This window comes from Megascapheus bottae, chromosome 14, assembly GCF_031878675.1.
Source record: "Megascapheus bottae isolate mThoBot1 chromosome 14, mThoBot2.hap1, whole genome shotgun sequence".
Classification (NCBI taxonomy): domain Eukaryota; kingdom Metazoa; phylum Chordata; class Mammalia; order Rodentia; family Geomyidae; genus Megascapheus; species Megascapheus bottae.
The window spans coordinates 48691404-48709323 of record NC_143522.1 but is presented as its reverse complement, the minus strand read 5'-3'; the positions used below and the strand labels follow the sequence as shown (position 1 = coordinate 48709323).

The 17920-nt window shown below is 42.5% G+C and overlaps 1 protein-coding gene across 1 annotated transcript; it reads right to left on the bottom strand.

Annotated features, from left to right (window-relative positions):
- Positions 1–466: 466 nt before the first annotated feature.
- On the bottom strand, positions 467–17826 carry Sptssa (serine palmitoyltransferase small subunit A). The gene is made up of 2 exons (XM_090345191.1): positions 17650–17826; positions 467–1632 (listed from the first exon to the last, which is right to left on the bottom strand). The coding sequence occupies exons 1-2, from the start codon at positions 17759–17761 to the stop codon at positions 1529–1531; spliced, it is 216 nt and encodes a 71-aa protein (XP_090201317.1). The 5' UTR covers positions 17762–17826; the 3' UTR covers positions 467–1528.
- Positions 17827–17920: the final 94 nt, after the last annotated feature.

Sequence of the window (17920 nt, the reverse complement as noted above, 5' to 3'; positions counted from 1 at the left end):
TTAAGTAATTACATACCATGCCTCACTACTCCATTCTAATTGTGGTATCAATGGACTTTAAAGGTTTATTGCTCGAGACTTCTGGACTAAAATCACTTAAAAAAAAATCTAAGATCCCAAAATATCTGAATTTCTAAAAATTAACAAAACTTGAGCTGAAAGGCATCTTAAAAAATATGTAATGCATGTTTTGTTTTTAATTATCAGAACTTCTATGTTCAGAGACATGTTAAGATATAATGGCAAGCATAGGTGGCGTACACCTATAATTCCAGCACTTGGGAGGCTGAGATGGTTGAGAATTCAAGGCTAGCTTATGCCACATGGTAAGTTCCAGACCAGTCTGAATTAAATTGAAAGAGCAATAAAGACCATAAATATATAACAAAAACACACACATACATATGGGGGGGGGTGAGCGTGCATGCCGTGCGTCTAATCCTATTTATCTGCTCCCGCTCCTTTAATCAACTCTTAACTACTGGAGCAATATTTAATCATAAAGAAAAAAATACACTTCTACATTGACTCTTTTTCCCCCTTTTCGGATTTAATGAGTTTACATGAAAAATTAGGTAGTCATTTTACATCTAAGGAATAGAAATCTTTTTTTAAAAAATACAAAGAGTGCAAGGATTTGAACCAAGTTTACACTTTTTTTAACAATTCATCTCATTACATCACAATGTGCAAATACATTCGCAGCACCTGTTACAATCATGGAATTAAATTTCAGGAAGAACATATACTGCTATAGTATCTCCATGGAAACTGATCCCCTTCTAGCCTACTTTGTATCTAAGCATCTCTGAATAATTCTACTTCTGTTACAGAACCAGCACTGAAGTCTCATGGGAATAAGTTCACACATTAGAATTAAATATTTAAAAGGTGAAATGTTCTTTATATTAATTTTAGCAAGATCTTTTTCTTTTTCATTGCTAAGAAACACTTTAATAATTTTTAAGCAAAAGCTGTTAAGAATCTAGATAGCTAAAACTGAACTCCTGAGTTCAAGCTTACAGGTAAGTCTTTTGTGTAAAATGTCCTCCCTCCCTGTCCCCCTGCCCCAAATCTTGTATTGTTTCTTACAAAACTTTGGTCAAGAGTAGAAATATACCCAGGAAGGTGTATATGCCATTTACAATTGCAAGAACAATAGACCTCAACTAATGACCTTGGATTTCAAAAATAGAAGGCAATTAAAATGTACTCAAGGTTACAATAAGAAAAGCTTTCACAGGGTCTTATTGAAATAGTCACAAAGGTTAAGAAAATACTGATATCAAAGTACAAATGACTACAATGTTAAAATAGACAAAAACTACTATACAAGAGCCTCTTTTAAAATTAAAAATAAAGAACATAACACATGAGTCAGGATGCTTTTTTTCCCGCTCTACTCATGGAAACTTCGTCTTTGTATCGGAAGGTTGGTGATGTTCTCATCCAGTAGAGTTTCTTATGGCACTGGATCAAATCTCATTCCACCTTTGTAGAGTGCATCTTCCCCAAGGTCTCGTCGTGGTCACTGTACAATTTCAAAGTAGTGCAGAATGGCCATGATATGCTGGGGCATAAACACATAGCCAGTGTAGAGTGCCATCCCCACAACTGACACCAGCATCGAATCTGAGTTGGAGTTAAGGAAATTCACTTGTCTTGGTGTATCCAAAACAAAACCCCACCAGTTTTTCAACAACCACGTTGTGTACAAGTACCCATTCACTTAGTGTTTTTTCAGATATACCAAGTATTTATAAAGAACTCAAGTGATAGAGGTGGTCAGCTCTGAACAAGAAAACTGAACAAGAGTTCCACATTGAGTCAAGTCCCATACAAAGACTTAGAGAATGATAATGAGTCACTAACAACTGTACCTGGCAACAATCTAAGGCTTTGTTTATTTTATCTTACCATCACTCTACAAGATAGTGTTTTTCTCCCGATTAGAGCCCAAAACCAGATTAGTGAAAACTAAACAAAGAAAATATCACTTTTCAGCTGTGAATGGTGGCTCACACCTGTAATCCTAGCTACTCAGGAGGCTGAGATCTGGGGATCAAGGTTCAAAATCAGCCTGGGCATTAAAGAACCCAAGATTTTTATCTCCAATTAGCCACTAGAAAACGGAAAGTGGGGCTGTGGTTCAAGGGGTAGGGCAGTAGCCTTGAGCTGAAGAGTTCAGGGACAGCGCCCAGGACTAGAGCCCCATAACCCACAAAAAAAGGAAAGAAAGAAAGAAAGAAAGAAAGAAAGAAAGAAAGAAAGAAAGAAAGAAAGAAAGAAAGAAAGAAAGAAAGAAAGAAAGAAAGGAAGGAAGGAAGGAAGGAAGGAAGGAAGGAAGGAAGAAGGAAGGAAAGAAGGAAAGAAAGGAGGAAGGGAGGGAGGGAGGGAGGGAGGGAGGGACGGAGGGAAGGAAGGAAGGGAGGAAGGGAGGAAGAAATGGGATTCTCATCCCTAAGTAAGTTGTAAGTAGAGCTGAGGATCCAGCCATATAGTACTAGCATTGAGCAAAGAAGCTCTGGCACAGTACCCAGGCCCTGAGTTCAAGCCCTAGTTCAGACACACATACACACACAAAAAAGAAACACAAATGTGTACAATTAAATTGTAGGTAAGACCACAAAACTTATTTAAGCAGTAAGAAAAATGTATGCTCTAAATTTTAAAATTAAACTATAATAAAATTTAAAGTTATAAAATTAGATAAAGCTAAAATCAAGCATGTACTAGCTGTCATATACATTGTTACTGTCACTAAATATTGCTACTATCACTACTATTTGTAACAACTTCACATAAATGTCAGTTTGTGTGACAAACTGAGCAGAGCCTTTGTGTCCAGCTGTAAACATAATATCTGATAAAACAGGTTCTTCAAAAATCACTCTAGAGGGCAGGGAGTTTGGCCTAGTGGTAGAGTGCTTGCCTAGCATGCACGAAGACCCGGGTTCAATTCCTTGGTACCACACACTTATAAAAAGCCAGAAGTGGTGCTGAGGCTCAAGTGGTACAGTTCCAGCCTTGAGAAAAATCCAAGGACAGTCCTCAGGCCCTGAGCTGAAGCCCCTCAGGACTGGCAAAAAAAAAAAAAAAAAAAAAAAAAAATCACTCTAGAACTGAACAGATAATGTACCAGAATATGTGAAGATCCTAAAGATAAATACGTGGTCAAGGGTTGAATGAACAATTACTTATAACCTGGACATCATAAATATTGCATAAGTTTAATAGTTAATAAAAGCAAATCCATGTGAAACCATATAGTTGTACATTTGCTATTTCTTCCTAAGCATAAGTTCAGTTTCTAGCTATACACACACACACACACACACACACACACACACACACACACACACACACATCATACTAAAGGCCAACCTCAGTTTTGATCCCAGTAATTTTGAGGGGAAAAAAAAGAAAAGAAAAAAAAAAAACCATAGTTTTGTGGAGGGGGGGGTTATTTTTTCTTTTCATTTCCCAGTCCTGGGGCTTGAACTCAGGGTCTGAGCACTGTCCTTGAGATTTTCCAAGGCTACTTGCTCTACCACTTGGGTTTTTCTGTGTATGTGATAACAAGAAATGAAATCCAGGGCTTTGTTCATATTAGGCAAGCACTTTACTGCCAGACCACCTTCCTAACCCAGAAATGTTTTGTTTTGTTTTGCTGTTGTTTTTGTTTTTATGTACAGTACATCAGAAGACACAGCCTGATTTTAATTATGTTCTAAAATCTAAGTGCCAGTGATTGTGTATAAAGATTCCCTTCCTGAATACCTGTTTGTTAATCACATCATTTGAAATATGATATAAAAATCAATGTTAATAAAGTTTTAAAAAATTACTTTCATATGTTATGAGAAAATTAATTTTTCTTCCTTTTAACTCTAAAACTTGTTTTCTCAAAAAAAAAAAAAAGCAATTGCCCTGGTCATATCAAAAATCACAGGTAAGCTGGCACTCACATCTGTAATCCTAGCTACTCAGGAGGCTGAGAAGCTGAGATCTGAGGATCTCGGTTCAGAGCCAGCCTGGGCACTAAAATCCGTGAGACGATCTCCAATTAACAACCAGAAAATGAGAAGTGGCACTATGGCTTAAGGGGTAAGGCAAAGTCTTGAGCTGAAGAGCTCAGGGACAGTGCCCAGGCAAAGTTCAAGCCCCATGACCCCACCAAAAAAAAAAAAAAAGTAATCCAATCTTGTATTAGTCGATTCCTTTCTGTAAACCTAGCTGTAAAATGCTACTTATCCTTGGAAATACTCCCAAGCTTTGATAAATGTATTCTAAGTAACCATCTTAAAGAGTATAGCCTCCAGTGATTGTAAATAGAGATTCCCTCCTTGAACACTTGTTTGTTAAACTTGTCATTTAAAAGCTGTAAAAATCAACATTAATAAATTCTTTAATAAAAAAGAGTATAGCCTCTTGAGTAGCTAATATTACAGGTATAAGCCACCAGCCTCTCGCTTCCACAACTTTTCATTCATGCGAAATAAGGATCGTGGTTCAAAGCTGGACTGGGCAGGAAACTCTGTGAGAGTGCTGTGGCTCAAAAAGTAGAGTTCTTGCCTTGAACATAAAAGGCTCAGGCCCTGAGTTCCAGCCCCATGACTAACAACAACAACAAAAAAGTTCTAGTGTGAGGGGAGAAAATTCTCCATCTGCTCTGAAATAGAATCTATTCTACCACAGATCATGTTTCTAGAACACCATTACACACGCAGTATAGGACTTAGACAATATGAGAGCTGTCTTGTTTCATATGAGAGTTTTCATTGTTTAGGGGTGTCAGATTCATAAGGGAAAAAAAACTTTCAGTAGGAAAGCTCTCTCACTTTAGCTGCTGCATAGGCAGAAGTCCTTTGAACTCTATTTTAAGAAAATTAGAAATCAGCATCTGCACCTGGGCTCCCTTTCCAGATAGCTCCAGGCTAGCAGTATTTTCAGCAGAGGACAGGAGGCACAGTGCTCCATACATCAAAGTCTGGTCCTGTGCAGCCTCAATGACAGCTGGCAGTTCATAACAAATTAGCACCTGTGATCCTCAAATCTTAGCCTCCTGATTAGCTAGGATTACATGCATGAGCTACTGGCATCTTGTTCTACAACTATTTCTAATTTGTGAAAAGTACACATGATTCATCAGGGAGATCTTCTGGAACTCAGCTTTTAATTTTTAAATTTGAGCACAAGGTGTACCCACTTTAAAAATTAAAAAAAAGTACTCTCAAAGGACTGAGTTCAAAAAATCAGAACTGGCACAAAAGAAAAAACTGAGAACTTACCTGAGCTGATAAGTGCTACAAATGCTACCACACTGAAGGCCTAGAGAAAGCAAGCTGGACATTGATGGCTCATGACTGTAAATCCTAGCTACTCAGGAGGCTAAGATCTGAGAATGGAGTTTGAAGCCAGGTAAGGCAGAAAAGTCTGCAAATGTTAAGACTTTGCAAATACTCTTACCACCAGGCCATGCTCCCAGCCCAATGTTAAGACTCTATAAGACTCTATTTTTTTTTTTTTTTGTTGGTCATGGGGATTGAACTCTGGGCCTGGGTACTGTCCCTGAGCTCTTCAGCTCAAAGCTAACACTTTACCATTCGAGCCACAGTGCCACTTCCCCAGTGTTAAGACTCTTATCTCCAGTTAACTACCAAAAAGCCAGAAACATAGCTGTGGCTCAAGTGGTAGAGGACTAGTCCAGAGTACAAAAGTTCAGAGATAGTACCAATACCCTGAGTTCAAGCCCCAGGACAGGCGCAATAAAAGAAGCATCAGGACTGGGAATATGGCTTAATGGGAGAGTGCTCAGCTTGAATCCATAAAGTCCTGGGTTGAGTTCCTAAGTACAACATAAGCAGAAAAAGTCAAAAGTAGTACTGTGGGCAAGTAGTAGAGTGCTAGCCTTGGGCAAAACAAACTCAGGAACGGTGCCCAGGTCCCTGAGTTCATGTCCCAGGACTGGCACCCAAAAAAAATATTTTTAAGAAGAAGCAACAGCAGCAGTAGAGATTAAATTTGCAGGAGCTGCCACTGGCAGATTTGCTAAAACACTGAGACTAGAGATGTGTGCTCAGGGCTCACTACCATTACCTACTCAGGACCTTCCCACCTATCCTGGCACAACCTACCTAGACCCTGTTCAGCATGGCTTTCTTTTCTCGTTTTGGTGGTACTAGAGTTTGAATTCAGAGCCTTGGCTTTGCTAGGTAGAGGCTCTGCCACTTCAGCCAATGTCTTCATTTGCTTCCACCTTCCCTGACAGCTACTAAAGAAAATGTTATAATACCCTAAGGAGTACAGCCAAGAAATGTTCTAGCATTCTGACTTAACCAGCTGACCATAAAGGCAGAGAAAAACAGGCTAGAGCAGCTTTCTTCAAACCAGAGTTCAGAAATCACGGAGGTGACAGGATAACATCCCAAGAAATCAGGATGATATCAAGAGAATTCATTCAGGCATGCACGAAGACCCGGGTTCAATTCCTCGGTACCACATACATAGAAAAAAGCCGGAAGTGGTACTGAGGCTCAAGTAGTAGAGCTCTAGCCTTGAGAAAACCCAAGGACAGTGCTCAGGCCCTGAGCTCAAGCCCAGGACTGGCAAAAAAAAAAAAAAAAAAAAAAAAAAGAGAATTCATTCACAGATCTGCTCTACTGCCTTGTCTTAAAGCTGATCTGAGCATTGTGCCACATAGCTCTCTTCTTTCCGTGTCCTCTCTCAGGGCCACTTTCCACTTCTCTGGAATGTCGTAACTGTACACTCAAACAACTTCTGGGGGCCAGAGTTTGGCCTAATAGTAGAGTGTTTGCCTAGCATGCATGAAGACCAGGGTTCAATTCTTTGGTACCATGTACATAGAAAAAGCAGGAAGTGGTGCTGTGGCTCAAGTGGTAGAGGACTAGCCTAGAAAAAGCCCAAGGACAATGCTCAGGCCCTGAGTTCAAGCTCCAGTAGTAGCAAAAAAAAAAAAAAAACCTTCTGGAACATCAAACAAAGGAGTTATACTTCTGTTTATTTAGTCTAACATGATAGATAAAGAAACACCAAGAGAGCCCCAGGGTGGGCACAGGCGGAGCAGAGTCCCACGCAGTGAAAACAGCCTCATCATCCCTGTAATGTACATCTTCTGTAGCCCTGGGCACTAGCCTCAGGCACTGAAACCTATCCGTTCATGGCAAGCACCCATGGAAACACCCACACCTTGGCCTTTGATGCCCCACAACTCACCTGCCTTCCCACCATCTCTGAAGAGGCAGAATAGAGATGGATTTAAGAGTTCTCCATCCAAAGATGGCTAAGACCTCTGCAACTGCTCACTGCTCTCCCAGAGGGGAGTGACTTGGGCATCCAAAAAGGAGTCTGTACTTGGATCCTGGCACCCAGCAGCCACCCAGGAGCCACCTGTACTGCGTCCCCTGTCCTTATGAATTGCTTACTACTGTGAGAGGACCACAGCCACAACTTTGGGCGATGTCATCTTCTCACAATGGCACCAGGAGGGAAGACTTCCTGACGTAGGAGTTCAGGAGCCATCCTACTGAAGCTATATAACAGGAGAATGAGAACCAGGGCAGAACTGGAGCCCAGAAACCCCAAGCCAGCTACCATGCCTGCCCTAGACACTAAGAACCAACAATAGCCTGTGACCATGACCTTCAGTCTTGGAGACATGCCCTAGGAGACTCAGTGATCCTTGCCCCAGTGCCATCCTCCCACCCCACCTCTGTCCAAAGAGCTTTTTCCAGTCAGACCTCAGAAGCACATTTCTCTGCCTTGGAGCTTCACTCTCCTTCTGGCCAGCAGGACCAAAGCAACCTTCATAGTTCTGCTCTGGCTTTGTCCGCACCCCTGCTGCCACCTTTCCCAAAAGGCTGTGGAATGTTCTTCTATCATCTGCTCAAGAGTCAGCAAATGCTCCTGAGAGAGCACGAGGGGCCTGCCATTGGGATCAGCTTGGATCTGCCATCTGAGCAGCAGTCAATCCCATTGACAGGAGCAGGGATAGGGGAACGAACCTCAACTAATGCCTCAGAAAACCAACACGGTAATGTGTAATCTGTCCCAGTACTGGATGACAGCAGCTTGCTTAGGATGACAACTCACCATGTTTCTCCCTCTTTAAGAAAGGTTTTAAGAAGCCAGGCAGCAGGGGCTCACACCTGTAATCCTAGCTACTCAAGAGGCTGAGATCTGAGAATCGCAGTTCAAAGCCAACCGAGGCATAAAAGTCCATGAGAGTCTTTTCTTCCAGAAAACCAGAAGTAGTGCTGTGGCTCAAGTAGTAGAGCGCTAGGCTTGAGCTGAAGAGCTCAGGGACAGCACCCAGGCCCAGAGTTCAAGTCCCATGCCTGACCAAAAAAAAAGAAAGACTAAAATAATTTTAAAAATAAATAAATAGATAGATAGATTGAATAGAGAAAGAGAAAGAAAGAAAGGTTATAAGAGGGTTGGGGGTGTGGCTCAAATGGCAGAGCACCTAAAACCCTGCCTAGCAAACCTAAGGCCCTGAGTTCAAAATCTCAGTACTGCAAAAAAAAAAAAAAGCAAGAAAGAAAAAGAAAAGTTCTGAGTGTGATGATAATTGTCTACAACTCCAGCTCCTCTTTATTTGGATTCTGAGAAGCCCAACAGTTCTTTCACATCCAGAGACTAGACAAAAACTAAGAAACTAACAATTCTGTGTTACCTATACACCTGTGTCTTTCCTGGTCACCTTACAGAAACTGGAAAAGTATTCAAAGCATAACATTCACAAGCCACTTTGTTAAGAGCTGATTCTGAAGCCAAAGAACAATCTAGTGATAAGGATACATACTTTGGAATTAAGAAGCCTTGACTCCAAGCCTGACTTCCTGGTTGTATGGTCCTGAAAACAAGACTCTCCATGTTCAGTTTCCTGACCAGGAAGTAGAAATGGCAAGACCTGCCCACTAGGCTGTTTGTTATACAAGGACTTAGAAAAGCAGTAAGAGTATACAATGATTATACATTGCCTTTATAGCTGGGGACCAGCCCTATTATGGTATTTCCTTAGTTCAAGACATTCATCTGTTTACATTTTAATGATTCTGAAACCAAAATGTGCCTTCCAACTAATAAGTCTGTTCATATAGATCCCCCCTCCCAAAAAAAAAAAAAAAAAGGCTGGGTTTTAAGCTATGCAAAACCAGCCTGGATAGCTAAGTCTGTGAGATTCTTATTTCCAATTAACCAGCCAAAGACCAGAAGTTGAAGTATGGATCAGGTGGTAGAGTCTTAAGTGGGGAAAAAAAAAAAAGCCAAGTAAAAGCTGAGGTACTGAGTTCAAGCTCTGGCCAGCCATGGTGGCTCACGCCTGTAATCCTAGCTACCCAGGAGGCTGAGATCTGAGGGTCATGGTTCTAAAGCAGCCTAGGGAAGGAAAGTCTCTAAGACTTTTTTTTTTTGCCAGTCTTGGGGCTTGAACTTTCCTCAAGGCTAGTGCTCTACCACTTGAGCCACAGCACCACTTCCAGCTTTTCTATGTAGGTGGTACCAAGGAATCAAACCTGGGTCTTCATGCATACTAGGCAAGCACTCTACCACTAGGCTAAACTCCTGGCCCACAACTTTTTTTTTCTTTTGCCAGTCCTGGGGCTCGAACTCAGGGCCTGAGCATTGTCCTTGGGCTTTCTCAAGGCTAGGGCTCTACCACTTGGGCCACATCACTACTACCAGTTTTGTTTTGTTTTTTAATCCTATGTATGTGGCACGGAGAATCAAACCTGGGTGTTTGTGCATGCTAGGCAAGCACTCTACCAAACTCCCGGCCCCTAAGTCTCTAAGACTCTTATTTCCAATTAAGCCTTTCTCAAAAGCCAGAAAATGGAGCTATGATTCAGTCAGTGCCTAGGCCTACAATTCAAGCTCCAGTAGGTGCCCAGAAGGCACTCAGCTTACTGTGAACATTTTTCTACAAGTTAATATTTTCTGATACTGAGAATTTGACCTAATGATCAAATCAAACTGATACTGAACTGAGAATTTCAGTTAATATCTCAGATGTCATTCTTTGTTTTTCTTCAGAAAGGAGCCAGTTCAACCAAGCTCAGTAGCTACTCAGGAGGCTGAGATTTGAGGATCAAGGTTCAAAGCCAGCCTGGAAACAAAAGGACCTGATACTCTCTTTTATCTCCAATTAACCTGTAGAAAACAGGAAGTGGGGCTTGGCTCAAGGGAAGGGCAGTAGCCTTTAGCTGAAGAGCTCAGGAACGTGCCCAGGCCCAGGGTTCAAGTCCCATGACCCACCCCCCCACAAAAAAAAGAGCCAGTTCGGCCTGGAGTGTGGCGTAGAGTGTGGCAGAGTGCTCTCCTAGCATGCACGAAGCCTTGGATTTAATTCCTCCATACCCCATACACAGAAGCAGAAACTGGTGCTAAGGCTCAACTGGTAGAGCACTAGCTTTGAGAATGTTCAAGGACAGTGCCCAGGCCCTGAGTTCAAGCCCCAGGACTGGCAAAAAAAAAAAAAAGGAGCCAGTTAGTAAAGAAGTCCTAGGAAAACACTGCTGAGTTGGGTTTAAATAGTTCCATTTATTGACTAGCTCAGGAGAAACTCTCCAAACACAAGAACAGGTGGTGAATGAAAGGTACTGTTGGGTGTACCTAGGCTTTTGTTTATTGTGTCTATTGCCAAACATGCTACAGAACTATAACTGTAAGTTATGCCAACCATTGTTGATCTCCAGTGGGACACAGCAGGGCTTTCTTTACTAGTGGACTGTGTAAAATATACTGCCAGTCTTTTGTCTTCTGTTCACCATGGTTTCTTCTGATACTCAGGTGAAAGAACTGGAGACACAAGCCTCAAGCGAGGCTTATGAACTGATTTTTAGTCAAAAGAATCTGTTCCTAATTTCTCACTTTCCCCTCCAAGAAGAATAATCTTTCCCTAGCTGGGCGCAGTGGTTCATGTCTATAATTCTAACTACTCAGGAGGCTGAGATCTGAAGATCGCAGTTCAATGTCAGCCAGGGCACTAAAGTCTGTGAGACTCTTATCTCCAATTAATCACTGGAGAACGGGAAGTGGGGCTGAGGCTCAAAGGGTAAGGCAGTAGCCTTAAGCTGAAGAGCTCAGGGACAGTGCCCAGGCACAGAGTTCAAGCCCCAGGACCAATCAAAAAATAATAATAATAATCTTTCCCTGGAGGAAATTCAGAAGAAATTGGAAGTTACTGGAGAAACATGAAAGTCCCAAGAAGTGGAGGCCTTAAAGCAGCTTACTGGGAAACAAGAGCATGAGAAAGAATGAAATAAGGATATTGGGTCTAATTGGTGCCATCCTGGCAACAAGGCAGTGATAGGGAGTTGAGTCTAACTGAAGCCACCTAGTCTTCTTGGTGGATGAAGGTAAAGTCCCGCCCCCCAGGTGACAGGCATTCCTGAATTCCTAGAGGCAGAGGTGGGGACTTGGACTAGAGGTTTGTCAGTCCTGTGCCATAAACTGGTGAGACTCTACAGCTCCCTGTGACCCTGCCCCAGACTATGACCCTATTTAGGCCCCAACCAGCACATTCGCCATTTTGCACCATGTCTCTACCTCCTGACTTTTCTCGGGTCACCATGGTATCCCACTTCAGCTCTCCATTGGAATTGATCTGGATTGTTGGGATCTTTTTTGTCCTCTTTCTTTGCTTTCCTACCCTCTTGGCTCAGTTATCTAAGTGTTAAGTTTATTTATTCAAGGCTGCAAGTCTTTGAGACAGGAGTCGACAGCTCTCTAATAAAGACTCCCATTTCAGGCTGGGAATGTGGCTTAGTGGTAGTGTGCTTGCCTAGCACACATGAAGTCCTGGGTTTGATTCCTCAGTATAACATAAACAGAAAAGGCTGGAACTGGTGATATGGCTCAAGTAGTAGAGCATTAGCCTTGAGCACAGAGAAGCTTAGGACAGAACTGAGACCCTGAGTTCAAGCTCAGGGCTCAGGACTGGTAAAAAAAAAAAAAAAAAAAAAAAAAAAAGACTCCCAGGTCCACCTCTCAAAATGTGGCTTCTCTATATCTGGTAACCAAATTCCCATATAACAAGAAGTGCTTCTGAAAGCAAGAGAAAAACAACCTCAGCAAAATGGCGGATGAGGGATGACCCACAAGATGAAAAAGCTGACAAGAACCAAGAAGCACAAATGGCTGCTAAACTGGAGCTTTTGCAAGCAAAAGGTTAAGCATCTGGACAGGTGCAGAATAGATTCCAAAGATTCTACTGGTGAGCCTGAAGCTGACTAATTTTCTTCTAGGAACTTCCTCTTCTTCCTAAATGTTCAAAGACATGCAGCGTGAAGTGTCATTTTTTTTCCCTCCTGACAAATATTCTAGAAGCTGATGTAAAGCTCTATAGGGAGATCAGACTGGAAGATGTTGTTTTAGGTTATAAAGAGGATAAACTAAAAGTGTTTTATTCTTTTTCTAAATGTTGGTCTTTCTAATGTAGCTATTGTTCTTTTTCTTTTCTTTTCCTTATCAGTCATGGGGCTTGAACTCTGGGCCCAGGCACTGTCCCTGAGCTCCTCAGCTCAAGGTTAGTGCTCTACCACTTTAGCCACAGTGCCATTTTCGGTTTTCTGGTGGTTAATTGGAGACAAGAGTCTCACGGACTTTCTTGCCTGGGCTGGCTTTGAACCTTGATCCTCAGATCTCAGCCTCCTGAATAGCTAGGATTACAGGGGTAGCCACCAGTACCCGGCTATATTTTTCTTGTTGCATCTTTTCTACTTCAGTAACTTTGGTGTACTGGCTCATAACTAGTACTGTACTCCTCTGTGAAAACATTTGTGTAAAGAATAATATAGTAGCTTCCTTTTAAGTTTTAGATGCTGAATATTTGTTCACTTTCAATCCCAATTTTAACAGATGCTACTGTACTTGAATGGTTAACGAACTGAACAGTGCTATTGAGAGAGAGAGAGAGAGAGAGAGAGAGAGAGAGAGAGAGAGAGAGAGAGAGAGAGAGAGAGCGCGCACGCGCGCACTGGCAAGCACGCATGCTAGGAGTTTGGCCCAGAAGTAGAGTGCTTGCCTAGCATGCATAAAGGCCTGGGTTCAATTCCTTGGAACCACATAAGAAAAAGCTGGAAATGGTGCTATGGCTCAAGTGGTAGAGCTCTAGCCTTGAGAAAACCCAAGGACAGTGCTCAGGCCCTGAGTTCAAGACCAGGACTGGCAAAAAAAAAAAAAAAGAGTATATTTTCTAATTATAGGTTTATGCCTATAATTCTAGCTACTCAGTAAGCTGACATCTGAGCATCACAGTTCAAAGACAGTCCAGGTAGGAAATTCCAGGGGACTTACCTGCAATTTAAACAAAGAAAGAGAGAGGGGGGGAGGGAGAGGGAGAGAAACAGACAGACAGACAGAAGACAGAGAGTATAGTTTTCATGTATTCACAGCATATCTTAGGAGAGATACCTCTACCAAACCCACAGACAAAGGCCAACTATATGTTTCTGCTCAGGTCAAAGCCAACCTGAGCAGAAAATCGCTTTTATTTTTGCCAGTCCTGGGGCTTGAACTCAGGGGCTAGGCACTGTCCTTAAGCCTTTTTGTACTCAACACTAGTGCACTACCACTTGAGCCACAGTACTACTTCTCCATTTCTCCCTTTTACTGAGTAGTTTACTGGAGATAAGAGTTTCCAAGCCTTTTCTGCCCAGGCTGGCTTCAAACCACAATCCTCTGACTGATCTCAGCCTCCTAAGTAACTAGGGTTTCAAGCCTGAACCACCAACACCTGGCTTGTTCTGATGTTTTTGTTGTTGTTTTCCCAGCCTCCTACTCTGCTAGGATTATAGCCATGACCCACTGGCTTCCAGATCATATGATTTATTTGATCTGTTTTTAATTTGACCACCTCTCTATAAAAGGCATGGTTACAATGTTATTATTACATGAGGCTCTAGAGGAAATATCTCACTAGTTACAAAATCTGATCTACTTAGTTACAAAATGTTCTCTTTTCCTTGCTACTTTAGGCTTCTAGAAAGGAAAAGAGGCCTTTGAAATTTATCTATAAAACCTTTCTCTGCCAGGAGCTGCTGGCTTACCCTCTAATCCTAGCTACCCAGAAGGCCGAGCTCTGAGGATTGGGTTCAGAGTCTGCCCTGGCACAAAAGTCTGAGACTCTTATTTCCAATTAACCACCAGAAAACCTGAAGTGGTACTGTGTGGCTCAAGTGGTAGAGCAGTAACCTTGAGCTGAAGAGCTCAGGGACAGAGCCCAGGCCACAACGGAAAAACATTAAAAAAAAAAAAAAAAAAAAAAAACCCTTCCTTCCTCACATGAGGTCAGTGGTTCTTGCTCAATATCCAAGTCCCTTCCTAGTAATAACTTGAATAGTAGTTAGTATTTGTAACAGATTCTTTATTGTTTTTATGACTCTTGTGTTAAGACATAGTAACATGTCTCCATATGAAAAAAGAGTTCAAACACTGGTTGATAAGCCAAAAGTTAATGTCATTTCAAATGTTTTATCAAAAGACAGATGGAAAGGGAAGAATTTATAAAACTCATAAACCTTATAAAGCTCATAAGCCTTATTTTTCAAGTACTTAACAATGTGTCTAACTTGGCCCAAGATACCTTTCCTTTAGAATATAGGTCAGCCAGATACACCATGGTGGCTCACGCCTAGAATCCTAGCCACACAGGAGGCTGAATTATGAGGACTGAGTTTCAAAATCAGTCCAGGCAAGAAAGTCCATGAGACTCTTATCTCCAATTAACCAACAAAAAGTTGGAAGGAGAGCTGTGGTTCAAGTAGCAGAGCATTATTCTTGAGCAAAAAAAGCTCAGGGACAGCATCCAGACCCTGAGCTTCAAGCCACAGTACCCACACTAAATAAATGAATAAATAAATAAATAATCTAGAAATCAAGCCAAATACTATCACACAGGGGATACTAATTTGACTTATTTAGGTCAAAGGATTGCATTTCTGTCTCAGTTAATCCAATAATGTGAACTTTGAAATAAAATTTAAAGTCCTAAGAACCACAGTACAAGAAACCATTTCACTTCAGTTCTCACTAGTCTAAAAAAAAAAGAAAAGAAAAAAAATGGGCCAGAAGTTTGGCCTAGGGATAGAGTGCTTGCCTAGCATGCACGAATACTCAGAGTTTGATTCCTCCATACCACATATATAGAAAAAGCCAGAAGGGGTGAGGTGGCTCAAGTGGTAGGGCTCTAGACCTGAGAAAGCCCAAGGACAGTGCTCAAACCCTGAGCTCAAGCCCAAGACTGGCCAGAAAAAAAAAAAAAAAAAAAAAAAGAAATCCCTCAATCACATAAACCAGTGATAAGTTTAAAAAAAAAATCAAAACCAAAAACGCGAGGCATTCATTACATTTCACTTTATAATTTATTTCCCCACTTTCTAAAAGGAGTATTTGGAGCCAAGAGGAAGTATGGCTTAGTGATAGAGTGCTTGCCTAGCTTGCATGAAGCCCTGGGTTTGATTCCTCAATACCACATACAGAGAAAAAGCTGGAAGGAATGCTACGGCTCAAGTGCTAGCCTTAAGAAAGCTTAAGGACATAATGTACTATGTTATCACTCATCTCTTTTGCCATCCCTTGGTTATCTCACATTGTTACAATTTTTCACCTTGTTATCTGATATATTTTATATATGCTTAATTGCTTATTTAAAATTGGATAGGGAAGGGGGGAAATCAAGATGGGGGGGTGGGAGGGAAATGGGGACCATGTCATGAGAAAAAGCTGGAAGGAATGCTACGGCTCAAGTGCTAGCCTTAAGAAAGCTTAAGGACATAATGTACTATGTTATCACTCATCTCTTTTGCCATCCCTTGGTTATCTCACATTGTTACAATTTTTCACCTTGTTATCTGATATATTTTATATATGCTTAATTGCTTATTTAAAATTGGATAGGGAAGGGGGGAAATCAAGATGGGGGGGGTGGGAGGGAAATGGGGACCATGTCATGAGAAAGGGTATCAATGTTTGTGAAGTTATGCACCTTCTATCTGGTGAATATAATGTAACCCTTCTATTAATCACAATAAAAAAATTATTTTGAAAAAAGGAAAGCTTAAGGATGGTACCCAGGCCTAGAGGACCCTAGGACTGAGGGGGGAGAGGGGGAGTATTTACTGGGCATTATTATTATTGCAACATAATACAGAAACCTTAACATCATTGGCACTAACATTTACTTATATGTTAATCAATGCATGTGTATGTAAACTCAAGACTCTACTACAATAATGGATTCTATATTTAGCCTCTGATTTTAAGAGTTTGGACCTATCTCACATCGTTTTAACTGTACTAAGTTGATACTGAGTCAAGATTACTGGCTTTTAAATTAAACATGAAACATGGCATTTTACAAGACATGGCCTGATAAGATCTGATCTACAAAACCTAGAGACCAAATAAATGATGCAGGAAATAACGCAGACTTCAGTTAAACAGTTAAGTTAGGGGGCAGGGTGAGTTACCACCTAAAATAAATAAATCGCCTTGTAAGCAGCTAAACTTCTTCAAACGGGCCGAAACCAAAGTCAACTCTGAGTACAATCTCACGCTATTTTAACACCTACAATTTGATAAAGCTTGGAATTCCGGTCATTCACTGGAATGCAACAATGCAGTTATGAAGTTATTCCCAAGGAAGCTACTTCCCACTGACCTCGGATGGAAATGGGTGTGCCTGGGTGAAGTACATATCTAATGTGAAATATCTGATTTACATTGGACCCTGAACTGAAAAAGAAAAGTCACGCCTCACTCACTTTCAGTAAGAACAGGATCAAAGGATGTCAGCTTTGACAACAGGAGACAACAAACATCACCTTCACACCCTGAAGCCATCACCGGGATTGATTGTTGCGAAAAGTTACACGCGTTTAAGGCACCAGCAACTGCTCTCAGCATAGTTAATTGGCTTGCTCCTAATCGATATGCTCTCAACAAGAATTTGCTAATTATCCATCAAAACAGTTTGAAACTCTAACGGATAAGTTCAGGTTCTTTCTGCAGGCCCTACCGTGCAAAGAAGGAAGGAATAAAACCCACTTTTTTAAACTGCCATCTTGAAAGATCAAAAAGGTCAGTAACTTTTAAAGCAGCTTTCCAGAAGTGCCCTGAGCTCTCCGGAACACAGATCCGGGACGTCCTTAGAAAGCTGGTAAACGGATGGGAATCCTCGTCCGGTCCTGAGCCAGGAAAAGCCGGGACAGTTAACAATCAGACGGTGTCTGCAGCTCAGAGCGAAGCTGCTCCACTTACACGGGGTCCAACTCCCACTAGAACCGGGGACCGAACCAAAGGCAGACACGACCCGAGCGGAGGTGAGGACGCGCGGGGCGCCACGACGCCCTGGGGGAGTTTCTCCAGAAATTGAAAGTGCGTCTAGCCCGGTGACTTCATCGTGACTTCATCGGAAACCTGGGATCGCGGGTTCGAGCCCCTCCGAGATCGCACGATCACTGCCCGCCGGCCCCGAAACCACCGCCACTCCCCTCCCCCGGCGCGCGCCGCCCAGATCCACCCGGCCAACCCCTTCCCCCGGACCCTGTCCACCCCGGAGCCCGGGAGGATGTGACCCCCGCCCCCTCCCCACGTCCTCGCCCCAGCCCCGCGTCCCCGGCAGGATACTGAACACAGTCCGTTCCCAGGGCTCCAGCATGTAAAGCGCCGTGACCAGCAGGTACTGGTAGTAGAACCAGGACATCTGTTTCCAGGCCCGCGCCAGCGCCATCCCAGCCATGCGCCTCCCGCGATGCAGCCACACGTCAGTGTGTCCCGCCGCCTGCTCACGTCCTGAAGCCCCAGGCCTCCCGACCCGCCCGCCGGCGCCCCCCCCACAGCTGCGTCCATTGGCCCGCCGGGCTCGGCGCGTCACCCGCGCCCGCCCCGCCCCGCCCCG